This window comes from Mytilus galloprovincialis, chromosome 7 (genome assembly GCF_965363235.1).
Source record: "Mytilus galloprovincialis chromosome 7, xbMytGall1.hap1.1, whole genome shotgun sequence".
Classification (NCBI taxonomy): Eukaryota; Metazoa; Mollusca; class Bivalvia; order Mytilida; family Mytilidae; genus Mytilus; species Mytilus galloprovincialis.
The window spans coordinates 70059912-70085478 of NC_134844.1; the positions used below are offsets into that span (position 1 = coordinate 70059912).

Consider the following 25567-nt stretch of genomic DNA (forward strand, 5'->3'; position numbering starts at 1 on the left):
TTTGAAAGTGACATTATTTACGGATGTTTATGTGTGAGTCATTGCGAGTTTGAACATTCACCATTTCATTATTTAAGACTCACTTTGACATGTAGGGTATGTTTGTTTTAACTATATTATAATCACTGTTGTTGCTAATGTTAAATATTTAAGGTACTATTACCTTGGCTAATTATGTTTAGAACTTTAAACGGTAAAAACATATTTACGTTAAATATTTTTTTACAATGGACATGACAACAGAGTTAGAATTGTATGTTATATTTTGTTAAGATATGTTTCTTCTATTACATGGATTTGGCTATTACATTTAGGTCTACTTTTGACATTTATTTATTTACCGTTCGGGTCTTGTATACAAAGCATTGGCTTTAACACATTTTGTTTTGATTATTCTTGCTAAAATAAATTCCAGAAAATTGTTTCAGACACACCAAATTTATAGCAAGTGTTTTTTTTTTTTATCTTAACTTTATCTAATGGCCATGTGAGCTTTTCCTAGCACTTCGTTCATCGTCTGTCGTAGTCCGTTATTTTTATAAAAATTATTCTCCTCTGCAACTAATAGACCACATTTAACTAAACTTGGCTACAAACTACTGGGGTATCTTGTTTAAAATGTGTCATATAAGACCCCGCCTGTCAACCAAGAATGACCGACTTGGCTAAAAGTAGAACATAGAGGACATTTAAAATGGTATATGCCATAAAATATTCATATTACAAGTATTTATATCATATCTTTTTTCTCTGTACAATTTGTGCTAGTATGTAAGTCTTATTAAAACATCAAAATCTTAGTTCAATTTCTAACCCTTCGTGAACCTCTCCTGTTATCTCATTTTTTAAACATTGACATTCAATTGAAGTACATAATTATTTTTTAAATACGAAATATAATTTTCCGGCCTAGTAATTTCTATTTTTAGTAACAAATCGACTCGTTCATCTCAATGTCACGCACGTTTATTCTTTAGAAGAAGGTATTACCTGAATTTGAAAGTGACATTCTTTACGGATGTTTATGTGTCAGCCATTGCGAGTTTGCACATTCACCATTTCATTATTTAAGACTCACTTTGACATGTAGGGTATGTTTGTTTTAAATATATTATAATCACTATTGTTGCTAATGTTAAATATTTAAGGTAGTATTACCTTGGCTAATTATGTTGAGAACTTTAAACGGTAAAAAAATATTTAACGTAACGTTAAATATTTTTTTACAATGGACATGACAACATAGTTGGAATTGTATGTTATATTTTGTTAAGATATGTTTCGTCTATTAAATGGATTTGGCTATTACATTTAGGTCTACTTTGGACATATAGTTATTTACCGTTCGGGTCTTGTAAACACATCATTGGCTTTAACATATTTTGTTTTGAGTATTCTTAAGCTTGCTAAAATAAATTCCAGAAAATTGTTTCGGACATACCAAATTTATAGCCAGTGTTTTTTTTTAAAATTTTTTTATCTTAACTTTATCTTATGGCCATGTGAGCTTTTCTCAGCACTTCGTCCATCGTCTGTCGTCGTCCGTTATTTTTATAAACATTATTCTCCTCTGCAACTAATAGACCACATTTAACTAAACTTGGCTACAAACTACTGGGGTATCTAGTTTAAAATGTGTCATATGCGACCCCTCCTGTCAACCAAGAATGACCGACTTGGCTAAAAGTAGAACACAGAAGTAAAATGCAAGTTTTGTCTCTTATTTAGAATCTATTATTAATTGAGAAAATCTGACAGAACAGAAATGTTTAGAATATGAAGCTCTACCAATTTTGATACACGTCCAAACTCTCAGATGATTTCTTATAGTAGATAATGGCTTTAAATGAAGAAAAAAATGTCTATTATCTTGAAAACTATAATAGAAAGAGAGAAACATTGAGAGCAAAACTTATCAGCAAGACAAAAAGTAAAATCACAAAAATACTGAACTCAGAGGAAAATCTAATCGGAAAGTCCATATTCACATGGCAAAATCAAATGACAAAACACATCAAAAACGAATGGACAAGAACTGTCATAATCCTGACTTGGTACAGGCATTTTCAAATGTAGAAAATGGTGGATTAAACCTGGTTTTATAGCGCTAAACCTCTCACTTTGTTGACAGTCTCATCAAATTCCGTTATATTTACAATGATGCGTGAACTAAACAGACATCATCAATAAAATAGTCAAAATATGGGCACAGCAGTCATTTTCGTGTAACAAGATATATCAATTAGTCTGCACAGTAACTATAGTCCGTTGATTCCTTGCGAAAGATATTGCTTCTTGATGACAATTTTCTTCCAGTTTTTTTTCTTAATTTTGCATTATATCTCAAAAATTATAATATATAGATATAATCTTAAATAGGATGAAATCATCATGCAGCAAGACAAGCTCTTCAGTTACGATAATATGGAGTATTTTTTCGACATAAATGCATCTTTTTATTGGTGTTGTTGTAATTAATAACAATTTTTACTTGTTTTACGCTTTACCCTTAATGATTAAAATAAATATAGATAAATAGACACTCGAAATCACAAATATTATCAGCAATGGCAGTTCTACTAATACGTCAAAATTTGCCGATATATATATATATAGTAAACTGTCACTCTTTAATTTAAAAGTGCAAACAACACACAGTCTAGGGAGATTTTTATCGAAAACATAATATACAAAGATCTTATAAATGCAAAAATGAAGTAACTAAGAAACATAAGCCTCCATAATGGAACATAATAGCCAGCTGAAGGACACCTACGGGTGCGGGAATTCTCGCTACATTGAAGACCCATTGGTTGCCTTCGGCTGTTGTTTGCTCTATGGTCGGGTGGTTGTCGCTTTGACATATTCACCATTTCCTTTCTCAATTTTACATATAAATGATAAATCACGGTATGATTTTCATCATTCCTTCTTATCTAATGCTTTGAGAACTGATCCAGCAAAACACACCAGCAAAAAATGCTAAACACCCTTATATACATGATCGATTGACTTCAGATCCAGTCATATTCATATGATGATGAAGACATAATATTTCAATCAGTTTAATTGAAGTCTGGAGCTGGCATGTCAGTTTACAGCTACTAGTCTGTTGTAATTTATGTATTATTGTCATTTTGTTTATTTTCTTTGGTTACATATTCTGACATCAGACTCGGACTTCTCTTGAACTGAATTTTAAAGTGCGTATTGTTATGCGTTTACTTTTCTACATTGGTTAGAGGTATAGGGGAGGGTTGAGATCTCATTAATATGTTTAACCCCGCAGCATTGTTGCGCCTGGCCCAAGTCAGGAGTCTCAAGCCTTTGTTAGTCTTGTATCATTTTTAATTTTAGTTTCTTGTGTACAATTTGGAGTTATCACTAAACTAGTATATATATTTGCTGAGGGGCCAGATGAAGGACGCCTCCGGGTGCGAGAATTTATCGCTGCATTGAAGACCTGTTGGTGACCTTCTGCTGTTGTCTGTTCTATGGTCGGGTTGGTGTCTCTTTGACACATTCTCCATTTTCATTCTAAATTGTATAATGGTAATTTCTATAAAAAAGTACTGTTTAAAAAATAAATAAAAAATGGAGTAGAAATATACTTATATGATATATTAAAAGCAAACAATGTTCTTTTTGGTTGGCTGACAGTTTTGACTTTTCGACTCCCTAAACTACACTTACGCACAACCGTTTTAATCAAGAGTTAGTTTCATCTTATTTATTATAAGATCCTTTAAAATATCATCTACTACAGTTCATATCATGTTTTCTTCCTTGAAGATAAAAGTAAACATCTTGATATTCTTACTTTATATTTTGGCCTGAATTCTTTTTTATCAAATAATTGCTGTAATACATGTCTTTTTATAGAGACAAAACAATACAAATACATAGAAAAAAAGATGTTATGAATTATATTATCCATTGTGTTGTAGACCACTACCACTTAGAAACACTATGAGTAAATTAGATCAGAATATCAACTCAGGATGCTACCGTTGCAAGAGACCAGATGCGAGAATATATTACAAAGATAAATGGTGGTGCAAACATTGTATAGACAAATTAGAGGGTAAGAGTACAAACATGATTATCATATACTTGACCTATATAGAGTTTTGTAATTCCCGCAAATAAGTGTACGTTGTCGTATTTCTATTTAGTTATTATTTTCATCATTTCTTGAAGTATTTAGTAGCATATGTGTTAGTCTATAATATATTGATATTTATCGACCAGTAGCAATCATTCCACGCAGATAAAAAAAAACCAAACAAAAAACCAAACATGTTTATAGGTAATGAATAGGAACAATTAGTGTTGCTTAACAAACAAACGGAGAGTCAGACGGTTATGTTCCTCGTACTAGTTCACAAGGTTACAATAGTCAGTAACATGATATATTTCAATACACACACCAGACAAAATATTCTGACTTTCGTCCAGCCATATTTTCATTTTTACCTCTGATTGCTATATGAGCAGAGAAGCAACAAAAATAATTGTTCAAGTCTTTGAATCTGCAGGGTCAAAACCAGCTGTGAGCACCCTACCACATGATCATTGAAAACGTTTTAGTGCCGTATTCTATACTTTTTCTATGCCAATATTGAATGCCCACGGAGAGTTACCGTTTTTTAATAATTGGTCTAATTATAATGTGAAGTATTGAAAGTCTAATAAAGGTAATATAAAGCAGTAGACATTAAGGCTTTTGATAAAAAAAAAAACCCAATGAATTTTACAATGTGACCTACCGAATTAGACTATTTACCGGATTTGTTATCACATAAGCAACACGATGGGTGCCACATGCGGAGCAGGATCTGCTTACCCTTCCGGAGCACCTGAGATCACCCCTAGTTTTTGGTGGGGTTCGTGTTGTTTATTCTTTAGTTTTCTATGTTGTGTCATGTGTACTATTGTTTGTCTGTTTGTCTTTTTCAATTTTAGGCATGGCGTTGTCAGTTTGTTTTAGATTTATTAGTTTGACTGTCCCTTTGGTATATTTTGTCCCTTTTTTACAAGCTCTGTATCACTTGCCAATTGTTGGAATGTTACTTTGAGTAACGTAAAATAATTTTGTATATTAATTAGAAATACTTATATTATAACTATAAACAACTAAGAATATGTCTTCTGATGAATTGCAATTACCTGAATGATCATTAAGTGATAGTATTTAAAAGCTTACATTTGTCAATTCATGCCATGTGTCCATTATTATAACACTTATAGACTAGCTGTTACTATTTCAGACATTTATATTACTAACGAAGATCACGATTTCGAGGAATAATTTTCAAGTATTTGATGTGATATTTAGCAAACAGAACCGACTTTTCATTCGACCTGTCCATGTTGTTTATAGCTGTTGAAAAATAGCAAAAAATAATTCAAATCTGAATCTATAGATTATAACAATTTTAAGTTGGATGAAGGACGAGCAAGTCTTTAATTTTGACATGCATCATAGAGATAGAGAAATTTACAAAAACTAACACTGGAGCGGAAAGTATCTTTCAATTCACTGTTTGTATACTTAATTTTATAAATGTTCACCATAAGCCGATACCGAAACCGAAACCGAAGTCGAAACCGAAGCCCAAAATAGTAGAGAGGTATTATAACATAAAAGTTGGTTGATATCCGTATTGTAGATGTAATGTAGTATGTTGGTCTGCAGAGTTAGTTGTTTTTTGTAGACCCATACTCTCAACAGAATAATGACTACGTGAGAGTTCGTACTTGATTTTTACTTGATGGGGGGAAACTAGCTGTGACAATGCCTAGGATGGTGCATGGCATTGCTGTCGATGTAGAAGCAGGCCGGGATCGACTGACACATCGAATATCAAGAAACTCGCTATTTATTTAAAAAACAAAAGATCAAAGTAATTACAAAACAATTATAAAGTACAATTTAAAATTTAAAATAAATTGAAAACAATAATAAAATACTACAAACAATTCCAATTAAATATCAAATAATAACAATAATAATTACCGTTAAATTAAACCTTTGAATTTAAAATATTACTCTATCTATTTTTTCCAAAATAAAAATAAAAAGAAAATAACTGTAAATCTAAATCATTTTTAAAACCAAGAGACTCACCTAGAATATCAAGAAACTCGCTTTTAATTTTAAAGCGGCTTGATCAGATTTTGCTTTGTCCGTGTGACTCTTTGTGTTTTTCGATACATATGACGTGACTCTGTACTTAAACATCTTTCATGTTTGCTAATGCTTTGTTTAAATGCTCTTTTGTGTTTCTTTTATACATAAAGTCGTGGCTATTTTTTTTAGAATTAATGCACAATAAGCATATAGACAAGCGACAAGAAGGAAAGACATACTTCTAAATTACATTCTGCAGAAGGTACGCCTAAAAGAACTATAGACTATATTCTTTCATGCTTTGAACAACAAAATTATGTTATATCTCTGCCTGTGTAACGTTTACATTCTGACGTCAAACGCGCGATTGTACGTCAGAGTCAATGTTAATCTAACCATTTGGTCCCAGTACTTAATCTTTCAATCATTTATGATTGGATTTTTACATTCTTAAAAATAAAAAAAAAAATTAGAAAGCAACAAATGAGGTTGGTTAATGTGATATATGCCTTTATGTGCTTCTTTGTTATACATTTGTTTGTTTTTATTGTGTTTCAGGTACTTGTACATCCTGTCATTATGTTCTTTTTATGATATTGTCTTATTCTATTCTTTCAATTTTGCTAATGTGTTATTTATATGTTCCTTTTGGTGTTACTTCTACATATTTATCGTGGCTCTGTACTTATACATCCGGTTTTTGTGCTGCTGTAAAACATGTTTGTATGCTTGTCGTTCACTTTTGCTATGTGCTTTGTTTATATACCTTTTTATGTTTTTGATACATATATAACGTGTCTCTGTACTTATACATTCCGTCATTGTGTTATTGTACTATAGTAAATTTGTGTATTCTTGTCTATTAGTTTTGCTAATAAGCTAGGTTTATCTGTCATTTTGTGCTTCTTTGTTACATATTTGTTTGGTTTCTTCGAGTGATTAAGATAATAACATAATGTTGACTGATGTACCCCTATTTATGACATTTTTACCCAATATGTCTGTTTGCTTTGTTCATGTATCGCTGTCAATATACTGGAATTTGATGCGACTGTCATACAAGTGAGAAGTTTAGCTAGCTATAAAACCAGGTTAAATCCAGCATTTTTGAAATGCTAAAATGCCTATACCAAGTAAGGAATATGACAGTTGTTATCCATTCGTTTGGTGTGTTTTACCATTTGATTAAGGACTTAATGGTTTTTAATTTTCTTCGGAGTTCAGTGGTAAAAACTTTTATCGGGTAGTTATAGAGCTCAAAACTCTTTTCTTTTTCCAATAAATTTGGAAAATAATTGAAAATAACAACATCATCTCCGCATTTCCATTCCATTTGCAATTTTTTTAAAAGCTGTGGTATTAAGGTTATTAATGTAAGCCTTTTCTTATTTTTGAAATGTGTTCTTGTCCTTCTTTTTGGTGGGACTATTATCATTTAATAAAACATTATTTTCCTCTCAAACCCAAAAAAAACCAATATATATTGTTTTCTTTGTCTCAATATTATTTTGCAAATCTAATATGGGCGTTTTTCAATAAAAGCTTGAATTTCAGACCTAAAAAAATGGAAAATAAACTTTTAAAATTTTATTTCAAGAGTTATTTTTAATACCTCTATTATAGACCTGTTTCTAAACAAAAAGTGCAATCTTAAATACTCTTTAAAATGATATTATTTTTATAATTTATGTACTGTTTCTAAACACACATCTTATTGCAATTTTAAATGTTTCCTATATACATTCCAGTTTGTTTTACTTTATATACTAGAAAGACCTCATTTTTTTCTGAATTGGAAAACCATTTTTTATTGATAAAGATTAGACAGTACTTCACAAATGAAGGTACAACTCATGTTACGGAGTGGACCTTTTGATGCGTTTCGTGGTTGATAACCGTTTCGTAGTGGACAAAAAGGTTCGTAGATGACATGAAGCCTATTCTATGTTAATAAAAATATACTAAAAATTACATGAAACTAATCCTTGTTATTTGTTTTGCACGAATATAATTGAAAAAAGAGTTAAAAAAGACTGCATGGTAGTGGTAGTGTCCACTACGAAACGTTTTTCTTTCATACTTGTTTCGTAGGTGACCGTTTCGCAGTGGACATATTCATATGTTTTATTTTTCCCCACAATCCCTATATTACAATAGTAACAAGACTGATTGTATTCATCAAAGCACGCATTTAGCTGTACACTGAAATTTTTTCAGAATTTTAAAACCAGATACTGAGTGAGATTTGACCCGTTTTGTAGTGGACATTATCAAAAATACAGTATCACTCTAGATCTGGTCCATTTGATGTGCTCAATTTTTTTTACCAACAATTTAACTGCCGGTATAAAAGCATCCCTTCTTTTGTAAGACCCAAATGTTTATATCTCTTGCAAACAAAATTACATTGATTTTATAAAACTGTTTATTAGCAAATTTTAATGACTTCGTTTCGTAGTGGACATTTTGTCAGGAACACACCTTCTAAAATAAAAAATCCTTTGTCAAAAGCTGTTTATTCAAATATGTTGGCTCTAAACATACTTTTGAATTTTTAAAGAACTCATATTAAGTAAAAATAACATTTATTTCTACATTTTTTTATAATATTTTAGAGTATGAATGTTGAACAGGCGGTCTTGGAACATGCCATTTAGGTTGTTTTGGACCATTCGGGAATCAATATCTTATCAATCCCTCTAAAAATAGACTGTTCCTTTGCTTAAAAATGTTAAATCTATTTCAATGTACTGACTGCACAAAAAAATAGTTACAGAGATCAAACACATTTTTGGCTGGGACAAGAATTTACGTTTTTATTGAAAAACGCCCCGTATATTATATAAACTAAACAATGGTCTCTTGAGCAGGTTGAACTGTATAAGCATTACTGCACATCACATTTTACATGTTTTAGATATATTTCGTGGAATTTAACTTTGTTTTTTTTTGTAGATTCATGTAAATTGTTGAACTGAAGTAATAACCCATGTAGTGTATTCAAATTTATAACAATAAAATGGGTAAAATGGTTAAGTTAATTAAACATTAAAAAAATGTACCATTTACCTCACTATAATTTTTGGTTCCGGTTTCGTTTTCGGTATCGGTATCGGCTTATTGTGAACATTTCTGTTAGAAATGGATACACATGTAGTTACAGAGCTTGAATAGGGAGGTATCCCATATCGATCATAACAACACATATAATAGAAATAAAAGAAAACAGAACATTTTAACATGCTTAATGAATGTCTTGAAAAATAAGTTACAGCCTTTGAATGATATGTGATATTATAGTAAATGTATTGGTCTAGATGCAATCAACTTGGGGAACATCCTTTATTATTATCACTCTAATTAAAACAAAAATTCTCTGAAACTCACATTATCCAGATGCTTGGTTTCGTGATTGACAACATTTGTGTTGCGTTTTGAGAACGAGTTTTTCAACAGACTGTCGGCATTCCAATGGAAACTAATTGTGCTCTCTTCTTTCCAACTTGTTCCTTCATTATTATGAGGCTGACTTCGTACAGGAAATTCTTTGGAAGAAGGATAAGAAGTTAGAATTATCCGTTAACTTTACTGTCCGCCATATAGATGATGTTCTATCACTAAATAATTAAATATTCGGCGACTTTGTTGAACGCATCTATTTGATCTACCTAGAGATAAAAGATACAACATATACAGCTTAGACTGACTCATATCTTGACTTACATCATCTGAAAATTGTCAATGAGGGTCGGTTGACAACAACACTTTACAACAAAAAGAAATGATTTAGGTACCCAACTGTGAACTTTCCATGTCTATGTACATATGTAGCAACATGCCAGCTGCGCCTGCATACAAAGTATATGTTTCCCATTCAATACGATATTCCCGGGCTTGTATATCCTATGAATTCTTTGATAAAGGGTTACTGCTCACAAGGAATATGTTAAACCAAGAGTTCCCTATGGTGAAGTTGAAATCACTCATTCGTAAATGTTATGACGCCATCAAGAGTTGGTTAACCTGTATGGAATAACCGTTTCACAAAGGGTAACGGATATGTTTTCATGTCGTATATGAAATCCCCTACATTTTTCACAAATGTGGGTTACCGAATCAGACTATTTACTGGGTTTGTATTAACATGAGGAACACGACGGTGCCACATGTTGAGCAGTAGCTGATTGTGCGTCCGGAGATCACCATCAGTTTTTGATGGAGTTCGTGTTGTTTCGTCTTCAGTTTTCTGTCTTGTCTCTTGTGTACTATCATTTGTCTGTTTGACGTTTAATTTTTAGCCAGGGCATTGTCAGTTCCCCTCTTTTTCAATTCAGTTCATTCTAAAATAACTTCCGTCTTAACAAAGATAAGCCTAAAACTATTATATCGTATAACACCAATAACGACAAAAGTTTCAATTACAAACACGAGTTGAAGGATCTCAGCATTGACAATTTAAAGTCTTAAACCCCTGATGGCACCTGTTTTATCTCCCAATCAATATATAATCCGGACGGTTAAGTTATTTCTGACAACCTGATCATTGTGATTGGTACCTCTCTGTGACATTACATCCAAAATTCCGAAATATCCTGAGCCTAAATCCATCAATTGGAAACTGAACTTTATAATAGTAACGGATTCAGTCAAGGATTGTGCCAGGAATCAACCTTAAATAAAGGCAACAGTAGTATACCGCTGTTCAAACTCATAAATCCATGGACAAAATAAAATCGGGGTAATAAACTAAAACTGAGGGAAACGAATTAAATATAAGAGGAGAACAACGACACAACACTACAATGTAACACACACAGAAACGGACCAAACATCAGACGAAATCCCACGAGAATAACAAATATAACATCAAAACCAAATACATGAATTTAACGAAAAACAAAAGAAGTGGAAGTTACCCATTCAGTATTTTTATATATTGCTTGATAAAAGAATAAGGTATATTGACTTTTCACTTTCAAACTCTATATACACCGAAAAAAAAGTGGATACTTTTAGAGAGCATACAATCTAGTGTAAAAATATTTCACGTTTCAAACTAAACAATTTTTTCCAACTGATGCTTGATTTATTAATTAGCACCATATTTGTTACGTTAGAAGTACGTATTTTCAGCAAACAATCGACATGCAGATGGAAACATTCTGTACACTCCTACTTGCCAACTTGTTTATTCATATGAGGCTGACTTCATACGGGAGGATGTTAGAAAGAATAAAAGAAAATAACATTATCCTTTAAATTTACGTTTTGCCTTTTTATATATGATGTCCTCTCACTATAGAATTAAAAGTTTGGTGACAATGTTGTAAAACTATCTATCGATCCCAACAAACTTGAGAGAAGGTTACAATAGATACAATTATAAATTAACAATGAGGGAAAGTTGAAAACAAAGCTGTACGATAAATAGATGATTAAAGTTTAGCGATTGTGACTTTTTCATTTCCCTTCAGCAAAATTCCTGCAGCACATGCATACTGAGTACAAAATTGAGTATATATCATCAAGTTGATACCCAAAAGCTTGCAATTACTAAAATATTGATTTCCGTGATAGAGGCCTAGTTTGCTGCTTTCTAAAAAGCTATTGAACCAAGAGTGAAGTTGAAAATAATTATTTAAAAAGTTTTCAGGATGACATAACGAGTTGGTTGAACTTTATTGAATTACTGTTTCACAAATCACGAAGGAAATGTAGTATACTTGAAACCACAATCCCCAATGAAAACTATTCACCAGAGACAAAATGACATATAGGTTAACAACTATAGGTCACTTCACATCCATACTGCATTATCATCAAAACAATGACATTTATAAAGCAGCCAAAGACTTTCTATCAATCTACATTGAACAGTCTGACAGAATGACGTCAGTAAACATAACAAAAACATAATTAACCCTGCCCTGGGAAGACAGTAGTAGTTATTATGTATTGCAATTCTTGACGATTTTTCGTTTTTACACTGGCATTTTCAGTTGTCCACTTTGAGTTTTGATATCCTACTGGTAGCTTTCGCACCTCTTTTCTGTAGCCTTATGTTTTTGGTAAAAACATTTTATTCTCTAATTCCTAACCTAATGATCCTTTTCCAGATTTTAATATGCTGTTGTTTATTATAATCTAATCAACGTGTGATTTGTGTTGATCTCAGTTCGTCATTTATCAAAATCCAACTATGACGTCAAATGTGTTTGCCTTTCCTCTGAGTTTCTTAATGTGACGTCTTGAAAAATAAATAGTGAAACATATTCCACAACCAAATCTCTTGCAGTACGTTAGTTATCGACTATTTACAGTTAAATTCTAAATACTTAAAATGGTTAGTCAGCCTTGCGATTTAGATTTGAAATATAAGCTGTCTCGAATGGATAGATATCGTATCACACTTGATAATGACAGTCGTAAAATCTATAGTTATAGACCATAGAAATTATGATGATATCAGATTGCATTCTCAGTCACAATATTTTAACCAGGTTAAATATTATGTATTGTTTAAATGTGTATCAACCGATATTAAAAGTTTATGATGACTATCATTTTCAACTATTAAGATTAAATAGTTTTTTTTTAATAGTTTACATCAACTTACGATGACTTGAAATCTTTTTGCAATCATTACTTGCATTTCCTTTCAATTACTTAACAAGTTAACTTAAAATAATTCTTGGAATTTTCTAAAACATGTTTTTTTATGTATAAGTATGCATAACAAAATATATTGAATTCTCAAAATTACTGAAATTGATTACATAAAATTTCAACAAAGATTGCATTTTGTATTTTAATATAACCACCAACTTCAAACACGCTGTGTAATTGAAATTTTACTTCTTAAATCAAAATTGCCTGATACAAATAAAAGAGAATATGAATCACCATCAGTACAACGGACCGAACCAGCCGAACCGCTTTAGTCTTCCAGTTGTTCAATTGTTTCCGATATAAATAATTTGAAAAAAAATGTTACTGCTTGTGTTAATATGATCCAAAATTATCGATAGTCAAAAATCTGCTTTACAGATAAAGACGTTGACCAAAAACAAGGAGGTTTGCAAGGAACATCGATACAAACATTTCCAGATGAAACTCCGCTAAGAACACGTATACGACAATCAGCAGAAACCTGGGCAGAAACCTTCTCGAAAACATGTGCAGCCATTTATAGATTTTTTACAAAAGGTAACATAACATATAAGAAATATCCAATGATTATCTAGTGTATCTGGATTTCCTAATGTGACATCATGATAAAATGTGACAATGCCTGACGATGCCACATAGAGAAAAAAACCCATCAGTGTACAGATAATTCGAATGGAAGGACTAAATCTGTATATCGTAAAAAAAACACCAAACAGATCCCTAAACCAAATTCCTTGCGATATGTTATTTATCCACTGTTAACAGTTATATTTTAAATATTTAAATTGCTCGGTGAGCCTCGCGTTTTCCATTTGAAAACTAATCTATCTCGAGTGGATCATATCACATTCGTTGCAGAATAAAGTTATAATCGACGGCTGCCATGAATTGTTTCGATTCCTATATGTTAATTACGGTACTTTTGTCAACCGTGAAAACCTTTAACGGACGTATGACATTTGCGCCGATTTTGAAAATTTTCTTTCTTTCATTTCGATTTTATATTTGCTCCCAACTATATCATCGCGAGAAAGGTATACATATTTTTACTACACATCTCAATCTTGAATGTCTTTGCAATGATTTGTCTGCAATATTTATAGATTGCACTTTTAAGCGCTGTCCGAAATATTTGTATCAGTTAAATACTTTACATGGATGTAAAAAGGGAAACTAGGTACCTCTAATTTGCGTTCTCTTACCAGCAAAAGATAAACAGTGTTATGAAGTGATGTGGACAATAAATCTGCTGTCAAAAACAACTTTCCTTTGTGGCCGAGGTTATGCATATTGACTTTGAAAAAGCAATGCATAACGCAATTATTTGTGCTTTTCCACAATGTAAAATAGATTGTTGTCATTTTCATCTGGCTCATAACTGGCGTAGGAAAGCCAGTCTGTTGAGTTGAACGCAGAGTATAAAGACAAATTAAGTGACATTAGTAAATGGCTATCATAATAGATTGAAAATGCATAACACTTATAAAACTGGCTAATGGAAGAAGTCTATGATGATAAATGAAAAAAATACATTCACCTGTAACTTACCTGTAATTTACCTGTAAAAAAATCAGCGCAAACGAAAGAAAACATCGGCGCCAAAAAAATGCAAATCGGCGCAATGCAAAACGCTGGACTTTACACATAAAACTGTTTAGCTGTTTCGTTTTAAAAACATAATTTTTCCTTAAATATTGCTCGAGTGTGAACATTCATCTGATTTTTATTTTATTCAATTGTTGTTTAGTTTCATAATGCTTATTTTTGAGAATATTAAACGTTGGTTGAAAAGTTCCCCGAATAGTTGATTTGCAGAGTAAAATGTTGGAATATAAAGTATCTTGAATGATATTTTTTAACAATTTTGATAATTCTAGTCAGTCAATGAAGTTATAAATCCTTTCCATGTTTTACAAGTAGTACATTTTCATTATTACCATGATTACCATGATTACTAGTGTGGTCAATGTCAGACAAATTATTTTTTTGTTAAACTTGGCTAAGCCACTCGGGAAGTTCTACAGATCCCTTACTCAGTTTTGTTCAAATACAAAAAAAATAATATTTTTATGACATTGACCTAATATTTGTTTTATACTGCAACTCAAAATAATGCATTGCTACTATTTTGAAAATTGAAACACAACTCTTCATTGTGGAAAAAGATTTTCCATTTTGAAATTGACATTGCACAAAATATAGGTGTTACTATTTTGAGGAAATAAACAAAAATACATTCCAAGCTGACTATGTTGGTCCTTTGTTTGTATAAACATTGAATGACAAAAATATGTGACGTTATTAAATATAATCAAAAATGTGTTCTGCTATACAGTTAAAGCCGTTGACCAAGAACAAGAAACTGTGATTGAAAGTGAGAGGTTTAGCTAGCTATAAAACCAGGTTCAATCCACCATTTTCTACATAAAAAAAATGTTTGTTCAGTATTTTTGTGATTTTACTATTTCTTAGAAAGAACTATTCAACAATCAGCATCAACAGAAACCTGGAAAGAAACCTTCTCAAGAACATTTGAAAGCATTTTTAGAATTTTTTCAAAAGGTAAGATAACATATAAAAAACATGCAATGAATATTTTGTGTTACTTTTAATGCTATACCTTAAAAACGTTTGCCAAACTGATATATCAAGGCCAAAAAAATACCCAAGATATTACTATTGCCAAATGGAAAAGTACAAAAAAATGGTCTATCAAACTTTCTAACATCAAAACTTAAACCTTGTTATGCAAATCCAACCAAAACAGTGATTACAGCTTGTGATCTGGAAGTATAAAGAATTTATGTATGTATTTATGCATGTTCATCATCCAAACATATCAACATATGAAACTCTTATTACATTGTCGACTAACTGCGCAGTCGTAAAGATAAAATGAGTATTGTGCAAATAGTTATCAAAGGTACAGAATTTTTAAAAAATAAGAATAGTTTATAAAGAGGAGGTTATGTTCTCAATGTTTTAAAGATAGGTTTCATTTCATCGAGCAATTAAATATCAGTACTAAAAATACCCCTCCCAAACAAACCCTACACTCCCAAAATAATTAATAAAAAGAAATATTAACAATACAAACAAACAAAACAAACAAACAAAACAAACAAACACAAAGAACCAAAAAAGGCACAATAAAAGATTAACAAACCAAACAATTTCAAAACGAATAAATAATGCTTGTTAGGAAAGTCACTAGCATAATTTTATATAAAATAATAAGAAAATGCACAAAGCTAATTATGATTGAGACAAGTATTCACTAGTATATGGACGACGTTGATTAAAATATGTGAACCAATTTTAGATCTCTTTAAGAATAAGCAAAATCAAGAAATTGAGAATGAAAATTGGGAATGTGTCAAAAAAACATCAACCCGACCAAATAACGGAAAACGTCGAAGGTCATCAATGAGTCTTTAACATGTTTAAAACAACATAAAAACCCCGCACCCGGACTTCGACTATCGTTTTGGTGCAGTACACAATGTCTACTGATATGTGTATGTCGTATTCAAGGTTAATATAACTAAACGTTTCGTTCATCATGTTCATACTGACAGTTGATTCGATACTAAGTCTGGTATAAATATTTTGTAACGCCTACATAAATTGCTGTCTTATCAATGAACCCCAGAAATCTGACGATGAAAAATGTAATAAATATACTTAATGTCATAAATATAATTTCATCAATATGCTGTTATACTATTTCGCATAGCACTTCTAATTACTGAATACCGTGACTATTTGGGATTTACTTTCTGGCCCTTTGGTTTTAAGCAGCTATTTAATATTTATTTTATGCAATGGATTTTCTGATATTAAGCCCTTGAGCATCACCAAAGAAAAACATAATTTGCGAAATGCTTATCTGTTGCAGTAAAATTTGCACCGTTTGAATTAATACTATCCTAAAGTCATGGTCAGTACATATTTTTAAAATACTGTGCTAAAAAACATTAAAGAAAGAATCATTTAAAAGTAGTGCTTTGCACAGAAAAGAAAATCAATTTGTTAAAGCAAAGAAATATAATAGGTTGGTTGTCTTTTTCATTATTTAATTTGCACTTAGAATTTATATCAAAATTTCAAAGTTGCGTTCTGTATAATACATGTTAAACGGTTGGTCACATTTGGGAAAACATTGGATACGAGTTGTTACCGCTCATGTGTAAAATAAAACAGACTTCAGTAGTATCAGATCAACAATCCAACTGTAAAAAATGATAGGCCGGTGACGATAGACGAGTAACAATAAATGTACCACCAACAATCAAATTAAAACTAAATAGACGTCACTGTGTAATCCTTGTACGAATCAAATTTGATTTTGATATTTTGCATTGTTACCATTGCGATCCACTAAAGTGTTATATATGGTTACCTTCAAGTAAGCCTCCCAGTGTCATTGGATGGCATTATAATAACTTTATATAATTGTTTCTAACCAAAAACAAATTTGTAACATATATTCCTTCAAGTCTTCTTTGTTATATCAATTTTCCATTTCTGTAATGTTACTTGTCAATTTCAGATGAAAATCGACCGCCTGCTAAATTGAGTGAGCTACATCAAGACCAACCATCACTATGGGTACCACCACCACCTCCGGATCCACCCAATCCACATTGATATTTATTCCTTTTTATTGAGTGATTCGCGTACTATACACTATTAGTGCTTCTCCGTCTGTTATATCTATATAATGTTATTTTGGATTTAAGGCGTCTTTTGATTGGATGTAAGTGATAGACATAATTACATCATGTGACCGTGACGTCATCAACGTTTTTTACTCCTTGAAAATGAAATTAAGAATTGAATTATAAGGAACTACATTTTTTCTATTTATTTGAAATAACCTAAAAAAATATGATGTAACTTCAGTAAGCAAATCAATTTTAACGGTTTTTATTCGCACTTAAGGCACGACCAATCATTTGAAAAACACGTTTCTGACATACACATTTTTCAGTTGAACCAGAAACATATGTTTGTGTTAAGTTTTTACAGGAGTAAACAACAGTTTTGAGGTTGTTCTTCCTATACCTAATAACACTTGGTTCGTATAGATTAATGCATGTTTTAGTTTAGACTATTTTGAAATGAAAATTATGAAATGAATTAAAAGCATGTTGTAGTTGTACTCTCTATATTCCTTAATTATGATGGGTGTTTATCTTGTTGTGAAATACATATATACGTTTAGCGTAAGCAGCATTTAATTAAGTTTTAAGTTTGTTAATGAAATCAAATCTAACATTTGTGTTTAAACGCATTCTAAATTGTTTTTCTAATTTTATATTGCTCTGATTCTTATCAAAAGTACTGCATTGATATGCGTTCAAAAAAAATCAGATTAATTTAGTGTTTATATTTTATAATATTCATTAGATTTTTTGAATTGGGCTTTAATTTCTTTTTATAATTAATTAGTGATCTGTTATTGATTTCCTTGTTGAATAATCCCTTTCATTAATAAAAATGCTTTGATCATCTAACACGATTCTGAATTTCCTATTAGTTAGAATAACAAAACAAGGAACATATACTATCCTATTGGAAATAAAAACAAACTATTTATGCAGTTATGTCTTTGAGGATATTATTCTGCTAGCCCAACTGATAATATTTACCTGTAATCAGAATGAACATTTTGGTTGCCATACCTAATAAAGTAAAGAGTATTCTGAAAAATACGCATCAGGAAAACTGAGATTGGCTGTATACTATTTTATTCCACAAAAGCGACGACGTCAGAATGGTAATTCAATTGAAAAAGGAAACTTGGAATGTGTCAAAACGACAACAACCACACCGAAGTACAGATCAACACATAAGGTCAGCAATGGGTCGTCAACACAGTGACACAATTGTCCATCCGGAGGTGGGCTTAAACTAACCCCGAAACACTAAAGTATATTGCTTCAACAAAAATATACGTCGCACTTAACTCCGAGACATTTAAATGAACCAAATAATAAAAAAAAAGATTAGCAAAAGACAGAGGTTCTTGGAACAACACTCACATTGAGCGGTGTTAAACCTGTTTTGTGGGATCAGAACCCTCCCCCTCTAAACATAACCAATTTGGAATAAACAAATACACAGCAATATGCACAGTAACATTTTGTTGAAAAAAGTTCCAGTCCAATGATACAATAGGTAGCAGAAGAAACTTACCAAAATGTCAATAATCAACATCAATTAACAAAGGGCTACTTGCAGTTAATGACATATTCTGAGTTCCGTCAAAAGAGAGAGGTCATATTGCTTTGAAATAGAAATACACAATAGAAATAGTGTAACGTTAAAACATTGTTTTATTGACCACTTTTAAAATATCTAGGACTTCATCTAGTTGCAACCCGTATTTGTTCAATAAACATCACAAATTGTCATAACCTTCACGGAAAAAATGCATACTTATATAAGAATGCTGCTCAATTGTTATTATAATCAATGTTTCATGACAATGTTTTACTAGTATTCTGAACACTTTTTTTGGAGGCGAAGCATGTGTTACTTTCCGATCGATTAAATTTTTTTTTATCATTTATCATGCATGAATGGTCTTTCGAAAAATTTAGGAATCTGATGTACAGTAGTTGTCGTCTGTTTATGTAGTTCATACGTGTTTCTCGTTTCTCGTTTTTATATAGATTAGACCGTTGGTTTTCCCGTTTGAATGGTTTTACACTAGTAATTTTTTTGGACCCTTTATAGCTTGCTGTTCGGTGTGAGCCAAGGCTCCGTGTTGAGGGTCGTACTTTGACCTATAATGGTTTACTTTTATAAATTGTTACTTGTATGGAGAGTTGTCTCATTGGCACCCATACCACATCTTCCTATATCTATGAAAGAATTCTTTAAATTTATCACATCCTTTTGTTTAATATTGTCCTACCAATTAAAATATATTGTTATTTCTAACAGTTGAAAAAAAAATTGGTATAGCATGTATATAGATCAAGTATTTTTCTTTTATATCTATAATTATATTTACGTCTTTATGTATCTCTTCATCTTCATTGATGCGAATAGAAATTTTATACTTCACAAGGAAGTAACATAATTTAGAAACTAAATATTGTTAGAATGACATCTATTGGAAATTTTAATGTTCGATTTTCAATGCGTGATTCGATTCATAATTGTTGAACCTCAGAATTTAGAACCTTAGGCTCACTGTGAAAAAAAATATGAAAGTTTTGATTGATATTATACTTTTTTATTTTAAGTTTAACATGTAATATGATGCCATATTGTATGTGAAGGATTTTTAGATATAATTGTAAAGATGCACGAAATATACTGATGTCTTACAAATAATATTTTCAGTGCCAAAACAAAATACTATATCAAAAATCAAAGAAGATATTAAGTATAAGTAAATAACATCGAGACAGCTACTCGGCGACATAAAACTTTCGCTGTGAAAAATTTTGTGGAATTGTATTAGATTTATTTGGAATAACTTGTTTATATACAATCAAAACCAGTAAGTTTTGTATTTAGATACTGTTTAAAACCTTAAGTGGTTCAAAAGTGAACTAGTAATCAGTTATTCGGTGACACAAACACTTTACTTGTACGAACAAAGAAAAACATAAATATGGCGGGAGTAGATATTTCAAATAGCACAATAAGAAATCAAGTAGACCAACGTAAACGCAAACCCTCGCAAAATTTAGATGGGCCCGAAAATAAAACCGAGATGAAAAACAACAACAAAAGGGTTAAAAATGACGATCCTAATAACTCAGAGTCTGCAGTTTTATATGCAATTAATACTTTGACAGAGAAAGTGAATTCAGTTTTTGATTCTCTAAGTAGTCGTATGGATAATCTGGAGAAGAAATTTGAGGACGGATTATCGGAAAAGATAGCTGATGCTGTACGCAAGGTCGTGAATGAAGAATTTGGTAAAGAAATCTCCAACTTCAAAAAGCAAATAAATCAGGACATAGGCAATATAAAATCTGATTTAGATAAACTCACGAAATCTTACGCAGAAGTTGCAAAACCATCCGCAAATAATAAGAAATGTAACATTGTTATTAAAAACCTAGCCCCGTGTACGATAGAGATAAATGATCCATCTGCCACGATGAACACTGTTAATAAGTTATTACGAGACGGATTAAAACTAACGGACATCAAAGTTAGTCAGGCAAAAAGGTTAACACCTAAAGGCAAAAACAAAACGGGTTTAATTATTGCAACGGTAGATACATTTGAACAAAAGCAAAAACTTATGAAATCAAAATCCAGTTTGAAAAAGTCTAAGAATTTTGCAAACGTTTATATTGAAAATGATCTTACACCTGAAATGCGTAACAATGACAACAATTTACGGCAAATTCTTAAAATGGTTGGAAAAGAACGGAATTTCAAATTTTTGGTGGTAGAATCCTCCCGAATAAAGCAAGTTAGGAAAACGTCAGGCTTGGTGTGTGGAACGTAAACGGTTGGTCTAAATATAAAAATTCTGATAATTCTAGGATTAGAGAAAGTGTTTTGAATTACCTTAATTTGGATATAATTGGTGTTTGTGAAAACTTCTTAAAAAACGATGATAATATTGAAATTAGTGGTTATCAATGGTATGGCCATAATAGAAAGGTTAAAAATGAAAAAACGAAGAGAGGATCTGGTGGTGTGGGTGTGTTGATAAAAGTTGAAGTCTTGGATAATTTCAGTGTTTCAATTCTTGATAGTTCAGTGGAAGATATTTTGTGGATTAAATTATCACATAAATATGATGATTCAAATAATATATGTTTCTGTGTTTGCTATTTACCACCGGAAGGGTCAAGTCGTTTGAATGATGGTGAAAAATTCTATAATGATCTGCTACAACAAGTTTATTGCTACCAAAATGAAGGCTTTGTGTATATTGGTGGAGATGTTAATTCTAGATGCGGGAGCGAGCAGGATTACATACAAGGTGTGGATGATATTAATGACAGAGAAATAATTGACGTTTACAGTAACAAGTATGGTGATCTTCTAATTGACTTTTTGACCAGTTGTAACTTGTGTATGCTAAATGGTCGTGCTGATGGAAATAACGACTTCACTTGTGTATCAAAGCGTGGACGGTCAGTTGTTGACTATGTCTTTGCACCTCATGAACAGTTAGACATGTGTACAAGCTGTGACGTGTATTTAATGTATAATCTTATAGTCGATACTGGTTTGAACTTTGAAAAGTCCACACCGGACCATGGACCAATAGTTTGGACTGTAAACGTAAAGAAAGACATTGCATGCGATACGAGTAATATTGGACAAGCACCAAATACAGATAGACCCAGGTACAATTTGAAACGCTTCCCATTGAACTTTCTAGATAACAATAAACACATTCAAGATACTATTGACAAAATTGGAAACGAACTAGTCACAAATAAAGACATTAATAGTGCATATACAGAGTTTGTTACTTTAATAGAAAAAGAGATGAAAGACACAATTCCCATATTGAAGACCCCAACAGGACCAATTTCGAATAAAAGGAAGAAATCGCTTCGAAAACCATATTGGACTGAAGAACTTACCTCATTATGGAATGAAGTGTGTATTAAAGAAAAGCAGTGGTTGAAATGCAAAAACTGTACTAATCTGAGACGTAAACTAAAACATGAATTTTGTACTATTCGTAATCAGTTCGATAAACGAAATAGAAATACTAAACGTAAATTTCAATTAAAGGAGCAGGATAATTTGTCTAAACTGTTTCAAAGTAATAACACTCGGGACTTTTGGAAATACATTGGTAATATTGGTATTGCGAATGAACGTCGCCAAAACATTCCATTCAAAGTAAAAACAGATGAAGGCTTTAGTAGTGATGTTGATGTTGTCCTGGACAAATGGAAAACAGATTATGAAAAACTATTTAATTCTGGTGATAATGACAACTTTGATAACAATCATTTAGACTGGGTAAAGGGAAACAATCATGTTTTCCCGACTAGAAACTGTGACACTTTGAACTGCCCTGTTACGAGAGAAGATGTCATTGACGCTGTAAATAGGACTAAATTGAATAAAGCCGTCGGTTTTGACTATATTCCTGCGGAAAGTTTACGCAATAGCATATGTATAGACCTGTTATTTAAACTTATTTCGTTCTGCTTTCAAAATGGTAAAGTGCCTGATTTATGGTTAAATGGAATTATTAATCCTATTCCAAAAAATGATAGTGGTTGTAAATTCGATCCTATGTCATATAGAGGTATAACTATTTTATCAATCCCATGTAAAATTTTTGCTGACATTTTGAATAAGCTTATAAATAAATGCTTAATGAAAACGAAATTTTATGTGATGAACAGAACGGTTTTCGAAAAGGTAGAAACTGTACAGATCATGTTTATGTATTAGATAATATTGTCAAAAGTAGAAAAAATGCAAAAAAGGATACATTTGTATGTTTTGTTGACGCAAAGAAAGCATTTGATACCGTTGATAGAGACTGTCTAATATTTAGATTGAGAAACATTGGTATTAGCGGTATATTTTTAAATTGTATTACTTCTTTATACAGTAATGTCAATTGTACAGTCAGAGTAAATAACTTTATGACATCCTTTTTTCCTGTTGCTCTTGGTGTAAAACAAGGCTGTGTTTTATCGCCGACTTTATTTTCTATCTATGTAAATGATTTAGTCTCAGATATTAAAGAAGCAAATTGTGGCATTCAAATAGATGACATAATGGTCTCTATGTTATTATATGCTGATGATATTGCATTGATTGCACCTGATGCAGATAAACTGCAAAAGCAGTTGGACATTTTAAACAAGTGGTGTGAAAAGTGGAGATTAACTCTAAATAAAAACAAAACCAAAATTGTTCATTTTAGAAATAAATCTATACTAAGAAGTAATTTTCAGTTCAAATGTGGAGAACTTTGTCTTGAATATGCAGCTTGTTATAAATATCTTGGTGTACTTTTGAATGAATTTTCAGATTATTCTATAATTGCCAAAGCATTGTATAAATCAGCTAATAGAGCTCTTGGTGTTATTAAAGCAAAATTTTGTAAAACTGGTGGTATGAATTTTGATGTATTTACTAAATTATATGACACTTTAGTCAAACCCATTTTTACATATGCTTCCGGTGTATGGGGCATTAATATACATAATTGTATAAATAATTTGCAAAACAATGCTTGTAAATTTTTCTTAGGCTTAAGCAAAAGAAGCAGCAACTTAGCTGCTAGAGGTGATATGGGTTTTTTTATCAGGTGATGCACCACTAAAAGTTGAAGTTTTTAAACTATGGAATCGTCTTAAATGTGACAATACCAGTAATATATGTAAAAAGGTTCATACCTGGGCGATTAGAAGAAAATCGTCATGGGATTATAGAGTTTTACAGTTAGCTCGTAAATATAGTTTGATTATAAATGTAGAAGATGAAATTAATATGTGCAATGTATGGGACTCTAAACAAACTTTTGAAAAAGAATCTTGGCACCATGAAGTATGGAATGATAAAAATAATGTCAATGGTAATAAATTAAGATTTTATAGATTGTTTAAAACTTGTATTGGTACGGAGCCTTATGTAAAGGTAGTTAATAATAGATGCCACCGACGTATTTTGTCATTATTCAGAGCTGGTTCGTTACAACTTAAAGTTGAAACAGGTCGATATGCTAGACCACCAGAACCTCTACAAGACCGTTTATGTATTTTTTGTGATAGTTGCCAAATTGAAGATGAAAAACACTTTCTTTTTAATTGTTGTTTTTACTCTGATATCAGACATGAATTATATGCCAAAGCCTGTCTTTTAAATGTTGATTTTGAGTATTTATGCGATATTGAAAAACTTCGTTATCTTATGTGTAATGAGACTATGGTTCCTCTTTTAGCTAGTTCCCTTTATCATATGTTTTATCGACGAAAACATGTCATCTAGAAATTATATATGTTTTTTTTTATTATTTTTTTTTTTATTTTCGAAATACTTTTTAAATGTAACAAAGCTGTCCTTTTATGTATGTATTAGATGTTTGTTTTAATGATAGTGTCTCATAAGTCATTTTCGGCTGGCATCCTTTTACTTAAATGTTAGATTCTTATGACTTTATGTGTATATATATATTGATATTGTAATGGATGGTGACACTTTAATAAAATAAATCTTATCTTATCTTATCTTATCTTTAAATATAGGACGACGACACAATACAGTCTTCAATTAAATATAGACATATTGCTCAATAACATTTAAGCTTCTTAGTATTCTTCTAAGGAATAAATTTTAAAGAAACCATCAAAAGTCTTCCATCAAAATCAAAATTCTTCCATCAAAATCAAAATTCTAAAAAAATAACGTTTAATTTGACCTTATTAAAATATTATTTCAGACCATTAATAACACGTTTCCTAACTGGGGATTGGTGACTAGAAATGTTGCAGGTTCAAAGTATTCATTGTTAGGCCCAACACCTCTTCCTATAAAAAAATTAGATAAATAGACTAACACAATGGACATAAAAGAACATACAATTAAAATCAATACAGGAAAAACTCTGAAATAATCTATGATAGATAATATAGTTACGTAAACACCATACACTACACATGTGACATGCATGAGTAAATGCTTATAGTTACTTAACAGCTTAGCTGAAAGTACATGACATGGAATAATGTTGATATTGGTTGTTGTAATAAAACAAGTTTCATTAATGAACGTTAGAAAAATTACATAGAGACATGA

General features: G+C 31.3%; 1 protein-coding gene across 2 annotated transcripts; it reads left to right on the forward strand.

Annotated features, from left to right (window-relative positions):
* On the forward strand, nucleotides 1-18121 carry LOC143081916 (uncharacterized). 2 transcript variants are annotated; one of them, XM_076257561.1, is made up of 5 exons: nucleotides 1-96; nucleotides 3948-4084; nucleotides 13181-13339; nucleotides 15275-15364; nucleotides 17355-18121. In XM_076257561.1, exons 2-5 carry the CDS (start codon nucleotides 3970-3972, stop codon nucleotides 17450-17452), a joined length of 462 nt encoding a protein of 153 aa, XP_076113676.1. In that variant the 5' UTR covers nucleotides 1-96; nucleotides 3948-3969; the 3' UTR covers nucleotides 17453-18121. The 2 variants fall into 2 exon arrangements, with proteins under 2 accessions (XP_076113676.1, XP_076113675.1); XM_076257560.1 differs by lacking the exon at nucleotides 1-96 and adding an exon at nucleotides 955-1091 and having other exon boundaries at nucleotides 17355-18120.
* The last annotated feature ends 7446 nt before the right edge of the window (nucleotides 18122-25567 follow it).